A 19,480-nucleotide genomic window follows, 5' to 3' on the forward strand; every position below is an offset into this window, starting at 1 on the left:
GAGGAGAAGGGGACAACAGAGGATGAGATGGTTGGACAATATCATTGAAGCTACCAACATGAATTTGACCCAACTTCGGGAGGCAGTGGAAGACAGGAGGCCTGGCGTGCTCTGGTCCATGGGGTCACGAAGGATCAGACATCACTTAACGACTAAACAACAACAATATCTAAAATGCTATTAAATCAGATAAGTATTTCTACCCTTTGGAGGATAATGTTTGTATGAACAGACAAGTATAGATCACAAAACTGGTTCTGCTATCAGTCACAGAACACACTGTGCAAAGAGGAATGTGCCAGAGAGAGAAAATCCCTTGTAACAAACAGAAAATGTTTAAAAAACATTGTTGGCTAGCATGCCACATTTCTATGTATGAATTGGATTTTCTTTCATAAATTATACACACATATATAAAATCTCTGTTGTAGCTGTGCCTCCTGCAAATCTAGATAGCCACAGCAGAAACTGCCTTAACAGGCTGCAAACAAGGGCCGATTGGTGATTTCCTCCTCCCTCTGCTCTTCTGACTCCTCTCTCCTCTCTCTTTTTGGCTTCCAAAATGTGAATTCACAGAGGATCAATCTGTATTTTTGCTATTGTGCAGCTGCAACCTTAATAATTATGAAGATTTCTGTTTTGTACAATGGTAGGTTTCTTAGTTCAAAAGGCATTCTTCAAAATTTAAGATGTATCCATGTCTGCATGGTTGGTTTTCAAAGAGTTTACTACACAAAAATTCTGCATGTCAAGTCCATGTTTCATGCCTTTACTGCACAAGCTTTAGTTTTTGTTGTGCTCCAGCCTACATATCCTATCAAAGTTATGTTTATGACTATCACATCCCAAGTATAAACATTGTACATGTCTAAAATTATTGTGCAACATGAAAATGAAACAAAAATTAAGCTAAACTGTTAAATTCAGGTGGGATTGTCATTGCAAATTACAGAAAAGAAAAAAGACAGTAGAAAATAACTTGCAAAAGTTACTTTTGCTTACATTTCATAGAATCCTTTAGTCCAGAAAATAGCTAAGATCTGACAAAACTACCAATCAAGTAGAACAGGAAAACAGCAGACACTGCAATAAAGAACAGATTCCCCACTCACTCCTCATTTTTCACAATTCTGCATTCTGTTAAGAGAGCCCCATGATGAAATGGTTAAACTGCAGTACAGCAGTCAAGTCTCTGCTCACAACCTGAATTCGATCCCAACAGGCTCAGGTAGCCATCTTAAGACTGACTCAGCCTTTCATCCTTCCGAGGTTGGTAAAATGAATACCAGAAGTGTGCTTGCATAATTATGTTGTAAACCACCCAGTGTTTTAGCACTATGGGGTGGTATATAAGTTGAAACAACAACAATTCACGGTTCATTTCTTCAATGAATAACACCTGTCATGTAAATATGCATTGATATAATTCATGCCAGCTTTCAGGTACTTTTATGTTTTGTTTTTTAAGAATTCTTTGAGGGCAGTCTACAAATGGCTTCTAATTAGTTCAGAAGATCATTGTTTCACATTAAAACACCGTATCATGGGACATTATGTTTTTTTTTTCAAGTATCATTACCTCAAAATGTGCAAAACCTCTGATTATATATATATACTTTATTTACCTTAGTCTTTTCGCCAATAACATTTCTCTCCAGCTCGGCTATCTTCCTGTTTAAATGATCTAGAATTTCCTTCTCCTTGAGAAGTTCAGCTGTTTCAGATTTCTGCTCTCCATCCAACAGAGCACATTCCATATCCATCTAAGAACACAAAACAATTCTCAACCTCAATCCAAGTCACAAAGAAGTCCTGACACACAGTTTTGGAAGGCTTATTCATGCATGACACATACTTTTAAAAACTCAGCTGATGCCAAGCCGCACTAACTTCTCTTCAGATTTTTGCATATGTTACGCAAAGAGGAAATGACCGGAATAAATAATGAAAACCAAAATTGAACTTTAAAATCTCTCCTGAAGACTTTATTTCCAGTTTGGCTGCCTCTTCTTCCTTATGGTATTCTAAATTCCTCATAGCAGGATACTTCACTGGACTTTTTTTCATTCCCTCCCTGATTAAATTTAATATGAATTTTCAGCTTGTTTTACAAATCTAAGACCCCAACTAAAGCAGAAGTCAATAAAGACTTGATAATTATGCCAAGAAATAATGAAAAATGGGTTAAGAGGAATTGGGAGTTTTATTTCCTAATGATGACTCTGTAATACTCTGAAGTAATGTTCTGCAATTCATATTTGCAAAATGTAAAGTAACTAGTTCCTGAAGTTAGGCTGAAAATCTGTTCTATAATTTCCTAAAGTTTGTGGTCCATAACACACATTTACTAGAAAATGCTGAACACTGTGTTCTTTACTTTTAAATAAATATTTATGTGATCGCCTCGTACATATACAAAAAGGATAGTCTATACCTGAGGACCAAGGGTAACATATGAAGGGCTGGATTAAACACTAGGATCCAAGCTTTTGTTATACTAAAAACCACCTATTGCCCAACACACATGACAAGAAGAGCAATAGTTTAGGATTCTTGTATGTGTGATACTAATGTCTAACATTAATGTCAAATGTACCATACAGGTCCAACAGTGTCAGGGCACAACTAGCAAGTGCCATTTAGTACGCTTTCACATGTTCACTGAACAAAGGAGAATGTTGGGTCTCAATAGCCTACAAGTGCATTAAAGGAAATCATAATCTATATAAGCATTTCGAATATGTATGTTTCTTATATTCAGAAATCAAGTCATAAAAATAGCCAGGAAAAAAAATATGTACCTCTCTGGAGGACTCATCCATCTGATCATTTAAATCCTTGATCTTTTGTTCAAGTTCTTCCAGGTTGTTCAGTATTATAATACGCTGCTCTTCCATTTGGTTGAGCTGCTGTGCTCTTTGTTCATCACTTATGCAGTCTGATGTCTGTAAGAAATCAATATATATATATTACACTAAGAGTTCTCAGAAAATCACATTTTATTGTTTTTTCCCTAAAAAAAATGCCAGCATCAACTCTATTTATGTCAACAGTTTTTCAAAGAACCAACAAAAATAATCATATTTTTAAAATAATATCCCAAATTAATCTTTTCGTGTCATGTTTCTCAAGAGTATTCTACCTGCCTCGTCTGTGTCCTTCATTTACTTAATGAGCAATATTAACAAATACAAAACAACAAGCATAGTATTCACGAAGGCTTTCATGGCCGGGATTTAATGGCTGTTGTGGGTTTTTCGGGCTCTTTGGCCGTGTTCTGAAGGTTGTTCCTCCTAACATTTCGCCAGTCTCTGTGGCCGGCATCTTCAGAGGACAGCACTCTGTGCTCTGGCCGGCATCTTCAGAGTGCTGTCCTCTGAAGATGCCGGCCACAGAGACTGGCAAAACGTTAGGAAGAACAACCTTCAGAACACGGCCAATGACCCCGAAAAACCCACAACCACCAACAAGCATAGAGTTTGTTTCTTAGAGAAATATTTACTGTATTAAATTCCTTTAAAATGTAGCACAGAAACAGATCCTGCAAACCTATGCATGCTCAGAAGTACATTTTCTAGGGAGTTAAACTCCATTCTGAGACTTTTTCCATGAGATTTAATCTTGTAGAGACTAACAGAATATGAGTTTTGCTCTTTGGAGTTCAACTTGTTTTCATAAGGTCAGGAGCAACATTCTCAGTATTACAGCTACATCTGTGCCTTCCTTCCTGTTCTCAGCCCTATGCTTTATATCATTAAACCATATGTCCTTCTATCAGGCCTTAATTAACCAATACAATTTGTATGGAACCCATGGCATTTTAGAACAAGTAATGGAGCTCATTCAAGTGACTGTTGTTACTGCTGTTATCACCATTATGACAGAGGGCCCTCTCTAATGAACTGCATTCCTCGTTAGACCTAGTAATCCTAGCAGGAAAGCTGCCTTTTCACAAGCATCTTGTGTAGCTAATACCGATCCTGCATCTTGAATTTCATCTTCCTAGTTGCTAAAACAGGACCCCCCCACTTAATCAAAGGGAAGGAGTATGAATGATAGAGATGCAAGACTGCAGTCCTTGAATTCAAGGAACTGGAAAGCACCTCAAAAGTCATTCCAGTTCTGTGACAAACAGATCTTAGAGCTGCCGGAAATACTATGGGTGATTTACAGAGAGTTTAACAACTGTCAATAATCGCGACAATGCCCCTGCTCCGTCACCCTCAAATTAAACTGATGCAGGCAAAATTGCTCAGATCCGCTCTGACTTGGATGCTGTTGTTCATGCAGGTCCTACAAATGTAACTATGGCCACAGCTTGTCCTGTGATAATGGATATGTTTCAGTTTTTGCAGCCTGATGATGTGGACAGGACCCTTAGAGAGGTGAAGGCTACCACATATCTATTGGACCCGTGCCCTTCCTGGCTTATAAAAGCTGCCAGAGAGAAGCTGGACTGAGTGGGTAGGAGGAGTAGTGAATGCCTCCTTGCAGCAGGGTAGGATTCCAGCATGCTTAAAGTAGGCACTAGCAAGACCACTGGTGAAAAAAATGTCTTCTTGGACCCCACGGTACTGGATAACTACCAAGCAGTCTCTAACATTTTATTCATGGGCAAAGTGCTAAAGTAGGTTGTAGCTTCTGAGCTCTAGGGTTTTCTGAATGAGATGGAATATCTAAATCCATTACAATCTGGCTGAAGGCCTGGCTATGGGACAGAGACTGTTTCCGTTGCCTTGGCTGATGACATATGCAGTGGTGCCTCGCTTAGCTACGTTAATCCATTCCGGAAAAACGTTGCTAAGCAATTTCATCGCTAAGCGATTTTTAAAAGCCCATAGAAATGTATTAAAACGTGTTTAATGTGTTCCTATGGGCTTAAAAACTTACCTTTCAGTGAAAATCCACCATAGCGCTGCCATTTTCGCTGCCTCTTAAGCGAGGCAAAACAGCGGGCGGCCATTTTGTTTTCCCGGTGGCCATTTTGAAACCACCAATCAGCTGGCCGAAAATGGGGGCTTTGCAATGATCACTTCCCGACGATCATCGCAAAGCGAATTTTCCCCATAGGGACCATCGCTAAGCAATCGCTTTTGCGATGGCAAAAAGTCCATTGCTAAGCGATTTCGTCACTCAACGGAGCGATCGCTAAGCGAGGCACCACTGTACTGGGAACTGGTCAGGTGTGCCTCTGTTCATTCTGCTGGACCTCTAAGTGGCTTTCAATATGATCAACCATGGCATCCTTCTAGCCTGTCTCACTGGGACAGATCTTGAAGGCACTGTTCCACAGTGGCTCTTCCTGGAGGGGAGAAATCAGAAGATAGTGCTGGGGACTCCTGTTTGACACCAGGCTGCTAGTCTCTAAGGTCCCTTAGGGTTCTGCTTTACCCCTTATGTTATTTAACATCTACATGAAACCCCTGGGATAAGTTGTGTGTAATTTCGGGATTCGCTGTTACCAGTATACAGATGACACCCAACTCTATCTCTCCTCTCTAAATCCAAGGAAGCTCTTTCAGTTATAGCTCAGTGTCTGGTGTCAGTAATGGACTGGATGAGGGCAAATAAACTGAAACAAGACAGAGGTGCTCCTGGTCAGCCAAAGGGTAGTTCAAGGAACAGGGATCCCGCCTGTGACAGATGGGGTTATACTCCCTCTGAGAACACAGGTGCACAGCTTGGGTATGCTTCTGCATTCATCTCTCAGTCTGGATGACCAGCCCTAAACAGCATCGGCCAGGGAGGAGTGCCTTTGCACAGTTAAAACTAGTGTGCCAGCTGCAGCTGTTCCTTGAGGTCTCATCTTATCGGCTGCATTACTGTAATGTGCTCTACATGGGACTGCCTTTGTAAGGTGTTCAGAAACTCCAGCACATCCAAAACGCTGCAGCCAGATTGTTAACTGGGTTTGGTTGCAGGGGTCATATAACCCGTGTGTTACAGCAGCTCTGTTGGCTGCTGTTCCACTTCTGGGCACAATTCAAAGTGCTGGTTTTATCTGTGTATATAGCCACAAACAGCTTGGGTCCAAGCTATCTGTAAGACTGTATTTCCTTTTCTGAGGTTGCTGAGATATTATAGTGATCAGGAGAGGCCTTTCTCTCAGTCCCACCACCCTCACAGGCATGTTTGGTGGGGAAACAAGAGAGAGCCTTCTCTGTTGCTGCTCCCTTCCGTGGAAGGCCAGGTATTTGGCCAAATCATATCAATAGTTGGAAATCACACAGAGCCTCCTCCACTCCTTCTTTAGTGCTAGTACTCAGGTATAAACTACTCTGGAACCTGACCATTAAGAGAAATGGGCTACTATACAGAGAAGCAAAAGGTACAAAGTCTCTGGATTGTGAGGATACTAAACAGACAGCTGTTGAGACAGAACTTAGAACATCATCCTACATCCACAGATGATCACAGCTTTGAGTAATTTTTCTCTTAGTAAAAACAAATTGTGCCAACACAGAACAGGGTTTACAACTAGCTCTTCCTACAGAAGACATTGCCATTACCTTTGACATGATGCTTAGGTATGAAGATTCATTGACATTCATCAGGAAGGGAGAAGAAGGTAGAGGTGAACTTGTCCTGTTATCAATTACATGTTTATTGGTCCTAATCCCACCAGGGGAAAAAAAGCCAACAGAATTTTGCCCAAAATCACTGAATTCAGAGAAATCAGACTCTCCAGCAGGTGGGTGGAAGTGGTTTCTGAATCTGGTTTCCGGTGTCATCTGAGAGTCTTCAAATACTGAATCTTCTTCAGACAGCTGGAGCTTTTCAAGTTCTTTATTAATTTTCTGAACATCAGCTACAGTTGTAACAGTGGCAGGGTCACTGTCAGATTTGGAATATTCTGCGCACAAGTTAAGAATTGTTTCCAGACGCTGGCGCTCCTAATGTAAAAAAAATAAAATTAAAAAAGGAAGAAAAATGTTAAAATTGAAGGAAAGAAATATATATATATAGAAATTATATATACCGTATATACTCGAGTACAGTGGTGCCTCGCATTATAACGTTAATTCGTTCCAGCGAAATCGCTGTAGAACAAAAACGTCGTAAAGCAATTTTAAAAAGCCCATAGAAATGCATTAAACCCCAGTTAATTTGTTCCTTTGGGCTGGAAACTCACCGTCCAGTGAAGATCCTCCATAGCGCGGCCATTTTCGCTGCCTGTGCAGCGAGGAATCTGTCCCAGAAAACAGCGGGTGGCCATTTTGTTTACCCGGTGGCCATTTTGAAACCGCCGATCAGCTGTTAAAAAAATCATCGCTTTGCGAGAATCGGTTCCCAAAGCAGGGAACCGATCATCGCAAAGCGAAATTCCCCCATAGGGAACATCATTTTGTGATCGCTTTTGCGATCGCAAACATGTCAAGCAGTTTTGTCGTTAAACGGAGTGCCCGTCTTGTGGGGCACCACTGTATAAGCCAACCCGAATATAAGCCGAGGTACCCAATTTTACCACAAAAAAACCTGGGAAAACGTACTGACTCAAGTATAAGCCGAGGGTGGAAAATGCACCATCTACTGGTAAATTTCAAAAATAAAAGATACCAATAAAAAAATTACATTGAGACATCAGTAGGTTAAATGTTTTTGAAGATACTGCCCTTCTGAGCTGCGAGACACACTTCACTGCCTGCGGAAGGAGGACTCATACCAGATGTTGCGCTCCTCTACTGCTCTACTGCTGTGTAACAAGATGGAGGGAGATGGAGGATGGAGGAGGAGGGTGGGTACATAGAATATGCAGAAGGAGGAGGATGGGAGTGTCCTGGAAGCTGAAATGCAGTGTACTTAACCCGGGACATCAGACCAACCACAGAGGCTGCAGGTGCCCATAGATGAGCGAGGGAGTCCAGAGAACACCTGCACTGCAGGGGAGAACATGTAATTTTGACACTGACTCAAGTATAAGCTAAGGGGGTGCTTTTTCAGCAAAAAAAACTGTGCTGAAAAACTAGGCTTATACTTGAGTATACAGTATATAGAAATTAAACCCCTTCACAGATTGCTGCCTTGTCATGGCGAAGGAGCTTGAGTAATTCAGAGAAGCTATGGGCTATGCCATGCAGGTACACCCAAGACGGACAGTTCATAGTGGAGAGTTCTGACCAAATACGATCCACCAGGAGCAGGAACTAGCAAGGCACACCAGTATATTTGCCAAGAAAACTCCATGGACAAAAACAAAAGGCTAAAAGATAAGATTCTGGAAGATGAGCCCATCAGGTCGGAAGGCATCCAACATGCTACTGAGGAAAAGTGGAAGACAAGTACAAGTAGCTCCAAAGCTAATGAAGTGGTTGGGCCAAAGCCGAAAGGATGCTCAGCTGCGGACGCACCTGGAAGTGAAAGGAAAGTCGGATGCTGCAAAGAAAAAATACTGCATAGGAACCTGTTGCTTTTTCATGACATTTTGTAGTTTTATGGCCCTTGGTAAGCTGGATGTGGTCAAACGGGAGTTGGCAAGAATAAATATTGACATTCTGGTCATCAGTGAACTAAAATGAACAAATTCAATTCAGACAATTATCATATCTACTATTGTAGGCAAGAATCCCTTGGAAGAAATGGAGTAGCCCTCATAGTCAACAAAAGAGTGGGAAAAGCTGTACTGGGATACAATCTCAAAAACGATAGAATGATTTCAATACGAATCCAACATCAGAGTAATCCAAGTTTATGCACCAACCACCGATGCTTAAGAGGCTGAAATTTTGCTATATTTCTTATAGCAAAACTCAAGCTTAGACTGAAGAAAGTGGGAAAAATCACTGGGCTAGTCACATATAATCTAAACCAAATCCCTTATGAATACACAGTGGGAGTGAAGAACAGATTTAAGGAACCTGATTTGGTGGACAGAGTGCCTGAAGAACTTTAGATGGAGGCTCATAACTTTCTAAAGGAGGCAGCAACAAAAACCATCCCAAAGAAAAGGAAATGCAAGAAAGCAAAGTGGCTGTCCAATGAGGCCTTACAAATAGCAGAGAAGAGAAGGGAAACAAAATGCAAGAGTGATAGGAAAAGTTACAGCAAATTGAATGCAGCCTTCCAAACAATAGCAAGGAGAGACAAGAGGGCCTTCTTAAGTGAACAGTGCAAAGAGAGGGAAATAATATAAAGGGAAAAGATATATGGGACAGGAAGCCACAGTTAGAATTGGATATGGAACAACTGATTGGTTCAAAATTGGGAAAGGAGCACGACAAGGCTGTATATTGTCTCCCTGCTTATTTAACTTCTATGCAGAATACATCATGCAAAAGGCTGGACTGGATGAATCCCAAGCCAGAATTAAGATTGCCGAAAGAAATATCAACAACCTCAGATATTTATTTATGTATTTATTTAACTTGTATAAAGATGATACCACTCTGATGGCAGAAAGTGAGGAGGAATTAAAAAATCTCGTAATGAGGGTGAAAGAGGAGAGCGAAAAAAATGGTCTGAAGCTCAACATAAAAAACACTAAGATCATGGCCACTGGTCCCATCGCCTTCTGGCAAACAGAAGGGGAAGATATGGAGGTAGTGACAGATTTTACTTTCCTGGGCTCCATGATCACTGCAGATGGCAACAGCAGATGGTGACAAACCTAGACGGCGTCTTAAAAAGCAGAGATATCACCTTGCCGACAAAGGTTCGCATAGTCAAAGCTATGGTTTTTCCAGTAGTGATGTATGGCAATGAGAGCTGGATCATAAAGAAGGCTGACCACTGAAGAATTGATGCTTTTGAACTGTGATGCTGCAGAAGACTCTTGAGAGTCCCCTGGACTGCAAGAAAAACAAACCTGTCCATTTTGAAGGAAATCAACCCTGAATGCTCACTGGAAGGACAGATCCTGAAGCTGAGGCTTCAATACTTTGGCCATCTCATGAGAATGCTCCTTGGAAAAGACCCTCATATTGTGAAAATGTGAAGGCAAGTGGAGGAGGGGACGACAGAGGACAAGATGGTTGGACAGTGTCATCGAAGCTACCAACATGAATTTGAGCCAACTCCGGGAGGCAGTGGAAGACAGGAGGGCCTGCATGCTCTGGTCCATGGGGTCCCGAAGAGTCGGATACGACTTAATGACTAAACAACAAAGAAATTAGAACTACAAAATGTCATGAAAAAGCAACATTTCTCGATTATCCCACACTGAAAGACTGGCAAACTGCAGGCATATCACCTAGCAAGTTAGTACCTGGACTAAAAATAGCTTTTTTGATATAAGGATATACATCATTTTTCCAAGAACAGTCCATGCTAAAAAGTATCAAGAGTTACATATGCCATTTGAAATATATTTAGTATTGAATTACAGATTTACAGAATATAGTGTAAGCCAGCAAAAAGTAAGAAGAAAATAAACTATTATTAGTAAGAAGAAGAAAAAAAGAAAAAGCAGCAGTGCAACCTTCTGCACATTTAATAATATACTTGTATTCAACAATGCTTACCTCCATGTAAGTGCCATCCAAAGTATTCTTTACAATATGCTTACATATATGTAAATATTTTTCTAGGTCAACTGAACCCGACAGCGATTTTTATTTTAAAACATGGGACAGGCATGCATTGGATTATTCTGCAGATCAATTTTCAATGTACTTTCCCCAGCTGCCCCATTTTTCCTACAGAAGAGATCATTCACATGGTATTTTTATATCAATTATCAAAGTTAAACTGCGAATAACCGCAGGAAAATAATATTCAAGTAAACAGGAGATTTTTTACAAAGAAGGATTCTGAACATATACGGAAATGAATGCTGACTCTTAAGCAAACTATGGGGGAATAGTTCTATTGGTTGTAAGAGCACACCAATGCAAGAGATGCTGAACCACAGCTGTTGAGAAATTCTACTAACATCCTCTATTGTGACATATAAATACTTCAAACTTTGCAGTGCATGCAATTGTAAGACGGAAGCCAGGAATGTCTTGCATCGTGGATGGGTGAAAGCATCACAGTCAATGACAGAATGAGCAACAGCATACTATCAAGTACAATACAGTCACGGTTTTAAACAGATGGTTTTCCTAGATACAAACTAAACTTCTTTGCATTCAGAAGCAGTAAGAATAATCGGTCATACTTTCAACTCTCTTCTTCAAATGAATAATTTTCTTGAGGGGCGGGGGAATATCAAAAAGGAAGAATTGGCAAAATCATAAAGCCATTAGATGCACGCAGCCCAAGCCTGTTTCATCAGAAGTCAGTCTGCTGAACTTTAAAGGGCTTGCTCCCCCCAAAACCCATGTATTGTAGCAATGCATGTATTCAGAACTGAGACGCATTGAGTCTGATGCAATGCACACCAGGGTAAATGTGTCTATGGCTACTTTTAAATCTCTGAATGCTTAGGCATCAAAAGGAACCTGCTTACCTCTTTGTTCTATCCAGGAAAAAAAAGGACATTGGAGATTAACAAACCAAGTGTTCTGTATACAAATGAAAAAACAAAATGCAAATGCATGTGACAAGGACCCAATGCTGAGCTCTGCCTCCCAGGCATAGGCAAAACATTAACACAGTTGAGCTGTAAGTGTAGTGTTACTAATCAAATGCATTCTTCCTAAAAAAAATTCTTAACCAAAATTCTCTGATCCTCTCAGGTCAGGCGAGACAGTAACACCAGAAAGGCAAAATTACAGCAAAATCCTTGCACCTCAAACTTCTTTTGCTCCCTCCAAGCCTTGTCTCCACAAGCCTCCAGCTCCCTCTTCATCTGCTTAGTTTGTGTTTCCTCTCTTCCTCTCAAGCCTGTATTCTTTGAGAAGCCAATCCATTTCTGAAAGCACCGTCTGACTGCTGGCCAGGAACTCCAATGTTTATCCATCCTTTGATGCTGCAACAGGGCACTTTGCTGGCGGCTTTTGCTACCTTCCCTGCAACAGTTAAGAGCTGGAATAAACAATACTTGACTCCCGAGTTCACTCTCCCCGCCCCCCCCCGTCACATACAGTGACAGGATATGTTCATTTTGGCATCCTTCCTCATGCACTCTTTGGGACATAGGGCATATCGAATGGAAGCCCAGAGAACAAGACTTTACCTCAGTCTGGCTGAAATGTACAGGAGACTGAATCTGCACCAAAGGCCTCAGAGTAAAGGAATACTTTAACCCTTAAAATCCTGAGACAATGTAGGGATGGTAGCATTTTAACAGCTAATTTTAATCTACAGCGAATGCAAAAAATGTTTCCAAATATAACTGTCAATTATTCAGATTTAAAACACAGGGGGCCTAATGCTAGGCAATTTTTTTAAAAAATGGCTTTATAAATATGATACTGTCAAAGCTGAAAAACAGATTTGCCTCTGAGTTCAGTAAAAAAAATCCGAAAATTTTTATCGCCTATATTTGCAAGAATGCCTCACCATCTAAGTATCTAATATAGCTTCCTTCGCTCTCATCACTGCCTGAGCGGTAATAGAATATGTTGCCTCATTTCTATTTCAATACACACAACGTGGTATTAAGGAGCTTATCCACAGGAAGTTGTGTTGGCTGCTATTTTGTGCTGCCTGTTCTTACTATCCTACCGGCTGCCATACATCTAAATTCTTATTTGCAAGTTCTACAGCATTTCCAACATTCAAAGAAAATTAGATGGTTGGGTTAAGACCCACTGCTATTGTCAGAACATGTTCCAAGACTTTAGGAAGTAAGTATTGATTACTTTTATGTGGATTGAAAGTCACCATATTTTCTATATTAAATAGCAATACGACAGAAGCTTCTGGACCTGATTTGCTCTTGGAATTCCTTTCAATCACATATCATATATCCCTCTTGTTGTGGTTAAGACCAATCCATAGCCTCACAATTCTGTAGCATGTAGAGTACAGGAGGCTACAAAACCTATCATGCTTGAAAACTGCAGGATATGCATGCCATACATATTCTGATCCTATATAACACCACAGACTGGAAGAAACAACTGCACTCAGAATCTGAAGAAGCACTGAATGTGTGCAAATCTTTCTTTCAGTTTTACATAATCTTAGATTGTCCTGTAGTTATAAATTTCACCTCCAATCCCAGTTTTATTTTGAGAAATACGAAGGTTGTCCCATTCCCTTTTAATGACTACTATCACTTCTTTGCTCACTAATATCTCCGCTTCAATCCTGATTTACCTATAATAAGTCCATCTTCACATCTCTCTTGACATTTTCCTCCACTATTAACACTGGCCCCTTCTATCATTCCCCTCTGTTTTTGGTACCTGATCTGTTCTTCCTTCTCCATAACATATATTCTCCTTCTCCCAGGAAGAGTATTAAAAGTATAGCACGTACGAGTAGAATGCATGTGATGTGATATTCCTGTGATGGGGAAATTCCACCTAACTTCTCTAGCAGCCCAAAGCATCTCTGGGCTAAGGGTCAGCAAGGGGCAAAGTTGAACCTACTTCCAAAAAGCAACATCTCACATGATTCCAAAGCCTATTAAGATGTTTCCAACCAAAGTAGCTAGTGTAGCATCCTTCAAGGCTTTACAGAGATGTAATGCACACCAGATCATAAACTTTCTTTTAAAAAACAACAATGTTTAAAAACAGACCATATAAAGCAAACTGTGGTGAAGTAACTTATGACACAACCCCTCCAACTTTATCTCACAAAAGTTCATTTCTACATTTCAGAACGAATGAGGGGCAAAAAAAAACATAATCCCATATAAAAAGAATCACCTCAAATAGTACTTTAATTCATTGCTTAACTTTCACAGAACAAATTACTAGTCAGAAAAGCTACTTAGATCTTATGGGGAATAATCTGCCTCCTATCTTTTTTATGTGCTTTCAATTTGTTTTAAATTGCTTTTATTCAACACCTCTAGAGCAGAATCTGTTTATTTTTAGTTGCCATCCTTTGTTTTTTAAACAATTTGCAAACTGTCTCAAGTCCCTTTATTGGGACAAACTCAGCACAGGATGGATGGACGGATGGACGGATGGACGCTAGCCTCACAGACATCTTTGAGAAGCATGACAGATTCTTGCTGGCCAGGCAGAAGCAAGGAATAACTAGGTTTCTTCGCCTACTTGTCTTGTCATTAAAGATGGTCACTAATTAAGTCGTCCCTGTCCAGGGCAAATCGTCATTGTGCTCACACAGCTGTTGTGTGGGCATGGTGCCTGCCTCCTTTGCACACTTGCCCATTTCTTGAGTAACGCACGCTTCTCTTTCCACCTCCCCAGTGACACTGGCCACTTACCTTTGGCAGCCTGCTTTTCCGTCTTCTACCTTCTCCATCAGCTGGCCCCACAAAGGGGTAAAAGGCTGAGGAAGGCAGAAGAATAAAGAGGACGCTGCAAACGTTGAGTGGTCAGTCATGCTAGGGAGGCAGGAATGGAGGCGCATATTGCTGAGTAATGGGCAGTGGAAGCAGGCACCATGTCCGCATAAAACCTCTGTGGGCATAATGATAAAATTTCCCTGGACAGGGACAACTTAATTCATGCCTATCCCTACTTGTCATGGTATGCTCAAACTACAGTTGTCTCAATTTAGTTATATTCACTTCTATGTCTATAGTCCATACGACTAGATGTAACTGCACTCAGTGCTTTCTTTTGAATTACCAATTCTCCACTTCATATGAGTAGTAGGATAATGGTAGCTCTCATCAAACTCAATTTTGACAGGTGCCACGCCCCCTTTTGGGACCCTGGACCGGAAGGGGAGGGACTTCCGGCGCCTAGGCTGGACCCAGGCCCCTTCCGGCGGAAGGGGTGGTCCGAACGGTGACGTCAGGGGTTGTGGGGGTCCCCGTGGGCCTATAGGGGTCTTTCCCTAGAGGCCGGGGTCCCCCGTGACCCTAGGGGTGCCTGAGGATTGGACCCCGAGGGGTTGTGCCACCCCACGACCCCGTAGGCCAATGGGGAGCGGTTGGAGGTCCTTGGCTAGAAAAGGGGTGGTCGTAGACCATGTCTCGGCTTGCCCCAGCCCCCTGCGTGACGTCAGGGATTTCGGGGGGGACCGTGAGCCTATAGGAGCCTTTTCCTAGAGGCAGGGGTCCCCCGTGACCCCAGGGTGGCCTGAGGATTGGTCCCCGAGGGGTTGTGCCACCCCCACAGCCCTGTGGACCAATGGGGAGCAGTTCAAGGGGTTTGGCTAGAAAGGGTGGCCATAGGGCATGCCTCAGCATGCCTTTAGGCCGCTGGGGGCTGAAATTCACACCAGGGATTTTGGGGCCCTTCTGATATGCTGTAACAATAAATTAAATAATTAGACCTTCTAAATGGGAGAGAATTTTAAATAAATGGTTAAACAACAACAACAAGCCTCTTCTCTTATGAATGATTTTGTGGATCTTCTGATATACTATAACAGCAAATTAAATAATTAGACCTTCTAAATGGGAGAGAATTTTAAAGCCGTGGTTAGAAAACAACAACAAGCCTCTTCTCTTATGAATGATTTTGGGGACCTTCTGATATACTGTAACAATAAATTAAATAATTAGACCTTTCTAAATAGGAGACAATTTTAAAATAATGGTTAAAACAAACAAACCTTTTCTGTTACGATATAGCTGTTTAAACCTTTTTCACGATTTCTACTTTACAGTTCAATCTTATGTTACATAGAAACTAGGATTTCTCATTGCAGCAACTCAAATTTACCCCAAGGGTTTCACTAGAGAATGTGCAGTAACAAAGGTTGCAACTTAAAGACCTGTTTGTAATTTACAGAAGGTTGGGCGAGGCTGAAGGGGGTTTGGCTAGAAAAGGGGTGGCCGTAGGGGCATGTCTCGGCAAGCCCTTAGGCCGCCTGGGGCTGAAATTCCACAGCGGGGATTTCAGGGACCTTCTGTGCATGCTCACAGCTCTTTGCAGAGGTCGTGTGGCTTTGTAGACATGGCGGACAAGGAGAACCAAATTCCTGAGACATGCCAAAAGCTTACGGGGAAACCCAGGAGGCGTTTGAGTCCCAAAGGTTACTACTATGGGCCTGCGGGTTTTTCCCAAACCTTGTGGCCCTTAGGTCCCCCTCCAAGGCTCAGGGAGAGCCTGCCTGAAGACCCAGAAAAGTTAAGAAAAAAATTCAAGTCTGCAGAAGACCTCTCTGTCTTTACTGCAAAACCCAAACAGAAAAACAGAAGAAAGATGGCCTGTACTCTAATGGGGGATGCTGAGGAAGATGATGGAGGATCTTTATTTTATTTATTTATTTGATTTATACCCTGCCCATCTGGTCTAAAAGACAATACAAAAAAACACATACAAACAGAATACAACAATAGAATAGAAAATACATAAGGAGAGAATAAACAGAAAAGTCAGATATTAACTGGAGGGAAGGCCTGAATGTATAGCCATGTTTTAATCGACTTTTAAAAGTGCCCAAAGTGGGGGCTGCATGGATCTCAGGAGGGAGATTGTTCCAGAGGCGAGGAGCTACCGCCAAGAAGGCCCGGTTTCGTGTCCTTTCCTTCCGGGCATCCCTAGGCATTAGGCTCCTCAACCTCACCTCCTGGCTCGTGCGGGTAATCCGAGTAGATCCACCATATTTATGTGTGGCTGCTGTTGTACCTGGTCACAATAAATGAAATAAATATACCTACCTTCTAGTACCACTATCAAAAGCATCAGTGTTTCTAGAGTGTGTTAAGTTGTATTTCCACAATGATGGGTGATCAAAGATATTGAAGATTTACCAAGTAATATTTCTACATTGTCACCTTAACCAATTTCCATCCTCTGTGGCTCCTTCTTCAAATTACAAAAATAAACCCCACTTAGCAGTACACATTTATAAAAAGTTAAAACAATTATTTATTACAAAGATTCAGCGCAGTTTAGCTGTGAGGTGAAAAAATAAGTCATTTCTGTTTCCCAATGAAAAGCAGTGGACAGCAGTATCACTGAGATTTCAGACGCTTGAACATAAATTTAGTAAGTAGGCATGAAATAGTAAGGAGCAATAAGTAGAACAGTACAAAATCCCCACATTTTTTAGTAAAATGACTTTAATACTCTCCAAAGTAAAAATGTTTTCCACATGTTTAGACCCAAGGAAGATTCCTAGAATCTCTCTCTCTATGTGTGTGTGTGTGTGTTAAAGCCCCTTTTGATTTTCCAGGCATCCCTCATAGAGCTTTGAGCCATTGCCTTCTCAACATCTTTCACAAACAGAATCATCAAGAAAGTCAAAGTGACCATCCGCCCTCAAATGCCTAGAGACTTTTGAAAAAAGTTTGCAACTTAAAGACCATGGGCCACCAATCTTCAACCTCTGTGGCTCCTTCTGCAAAATACAAAAAACACCCACTATGAAGTGTACATTTAAAAAAAAGTTAAAACAATTATTTATTGCAAGGAATCAGCACAGTCTGGCTGTTAGGTGAAATTTCACTGAGATTTCAGACGCTTGAACTCACATCATAATCAGGACAGCTCAGAACCAAATAGGTCCAAAGCCGAACTGTCAAAAGGGTGCTCCAGAGAGAGCTGCGAGGGAGTGCTAATAGTTTATGAATTAAACTCAGTTTCAATACTCAAAATCCTCAGTGCTGAAAAAAGTGTTAAGAAATTCAAAAATGTTGAGCTTGCTGAGGATGTCTTGCCTGCCTGGCATAGTTAGTCCATTTTCCTGCAACACAGAAAGGGAAAAGAAGGGTTTATTTCTTTGCACATCTAGTATAAGTGAAACTCTAACCATGGCACATGTAAAGCAAAAGGCTACATCGTTTTTGTTTTTTTGTCTGAATGCAGTCAGAGGGTTAGAGCAGGTCAATATACAGCTATGGTTCTCAACCTTAGTATTGGTACACCACAAGGAGATGTGCTGAGGCCTCTGCACCATGCCCAATATACATAGGTTTGTATTTCTGCTTCTAACAGCCATACCAGTGTGAAGTTCACAGAGGATACCACAGTAGGGTGCCTCATACTGGAGGAACTGTACAGGGCCCGTTGTCTTTCAAAAGCACAAAATACTCTAAAGGGCACCTCCCCTCCTGGACATTCTTTGTTTGAACGACGGTCATCAGGAAGACGATATAAATCTATTAAAACAAGGACAAACTGATTTAAAAACCATGCATAATGGGAACTTGAGTGTCTTGTTATGCCCAACCTGTAACAAGGTTCCTAATAATTTAGAAGGGATGGTTTCCAGGGAGGCCGGCATGCAGGGGGGTAAGCTCCCTAAGAGCTGTCCCACCTCTCTTCTTTTCTATAAATATTTTCATTTAGGAAAAATTGCAGGCTGGGGCAATGAACCTAAATCTCACCCTCCCTGAAACATCAACCATGTAGTGCCCAAGGTACACAGCCCTTCTCCCCTACACCCTGTTCTGTGCCATTATTAGCATTTTTCTACCACAAGCAGCAAAGAGATGTTTATAGTTTTGTTCTAAGTCATGGTTTCTATAGTTTCATCCTGAAAAGAGGTTTGAGACATTTGAACCCACATCAGAATCTGGTCAGCTCAGGACCAAATAGGTACAAAACCGACCTGTCAAAAGGGTGCTCCAGAAAGAGCTGTGAGGGAGTGCTAATGGTTTATGAATGAAACTCAATTTCAATATTCAAAATCCTCAGGGCTGGAAAAAAATGTTAAGAAATTCTAAAGTGTTGAGCTTGCTGAGCCTGTCCACTTTCCTGCAACACAAAAAGGGCAAAGAGGGGTTTATTTCCATTTTTTTTTCCTGAGCACAGTCAAAAGGTCTATCTAATAGCAGCAGCAACTTTGAATTTCCTGTTTGGGGATACAGATCCCAGAGACCCCAAACCAGCGTGGCTGTTGTTCTGCGAGATGTAGTCTAAATTCTGAATTAATATAAATAATAGTCACAAATACCTAAAAACTTCAGCAGCAATTTATGTTGGAGTTATTTTAGCCTCATATGCAGCCTTTAGTAGATATGATGGGAGATACCTTTCTGGGGGTGAGGTGACTATCAGTAACCAAATATTCCTGACCATGTCTCCAATATCAAAGAGGACATCTCTTTATGACCAAATGTTCCTGCCCTGTCTCCAATGGCATCTCTTTGTTTAAGTGACTTTCCCCCTCTTTTTAGTCATTTTTGAAATTGTAAATAGTCTGTTGAGGCCCTGTTGTTCAAAGCAGGCTTGTTTTTAGTTTTCTGATAGCTGTTCAACTGTAAGTAAATTAAATCTTTTTATTTTGTCTCCTGCTAATGTTTCAATGTGGGTTACTGCAGTGGGGGTTACTGAGCCTGTAGGGGCCAGCTGATGAGCAAAAGGGGGGTGTACTAACCTTGGGGGAACTTGAAGCTATTCAGTTTTGTCAAACCTTACAATTAACCTGAGCAGATAGAGTAATTTAACCAAAAAAACATTGAAGCTGCAAAATACAAAACAAGACCAAATTGATTTAAAACATTGCATAATGTGAATTGAGTGCTTTTGCAGCCTGTGGTAATGCACCTGAAATTCACCATCCCTGAAAATATCTACAGTGCAGTTATAGTGTGCCCTGAGACCTGTTTGCTAAC

The 19,480-nt window shown here is 41.2% G+C and overlaps 1 protein-coding gene and 1 long non-coding RNA gene across 10 annotated transcripts in view; both read right to left on the reverse strand.

The window, feature by feature from the left end:
• PHLDB2 (pleckstrin homology like domain family B member 2) overlaps positions 1–19,480 on the reverse strand; it is a 99,660-nt gene that overhangs the window by 38,708 nt on the left and 41,472 nt on the right. For all 9 annotated transcript variants that reach the window (XM_078389838.1, XM_078389839.1, XM_072993941.2 and 6 more), the window contains exons 4-6: positions 6,510–6,893; positions 2,802–2,945; positions 1,626–1,763 (exon numbers count right to left, since the gene is read on the reverse strand). In XM_078389838.1, the coding sequence (XP_078245964.1) occupies positions 1,626–1,763; positions 2,802–2,945; positions 6,510–6,893 (666 nt within the window). The remainder of the gene's footprint in view (positions 1–1,625; positions 1,764–2,801; positions 2,946–6,509; positions 6,894–19,480) is intronic.
• On the reverse strand, positions 16,502–17,858 carry LOC144588003 (uncharacterized). The gene is made up of 2 exons (XR_013543298.1): positions 17,396–17,858; positions 16,502–17,262 (listed from the first exon to the last, which is right to left on the reverse strand). It is a non-coding gene; the product is annotated as an uncharacterized LOC144588003 (long non-coding RNA).

The sequence above is a fragment of the Pogona vitticeps genome, chromosome 3 (genome assembly GCF_051106095.1).
Source record: "Pogona vitticeps strain Pit_001003342236 chromosome 3, PviZW2.1, whole genome shotgun sequence".
Lineage (NCBI taxonomy): Eukaryota > Metazoa > Chordata > Lepidosauria > Squamata > Agamidae > Pogona > Pogona vitticeps.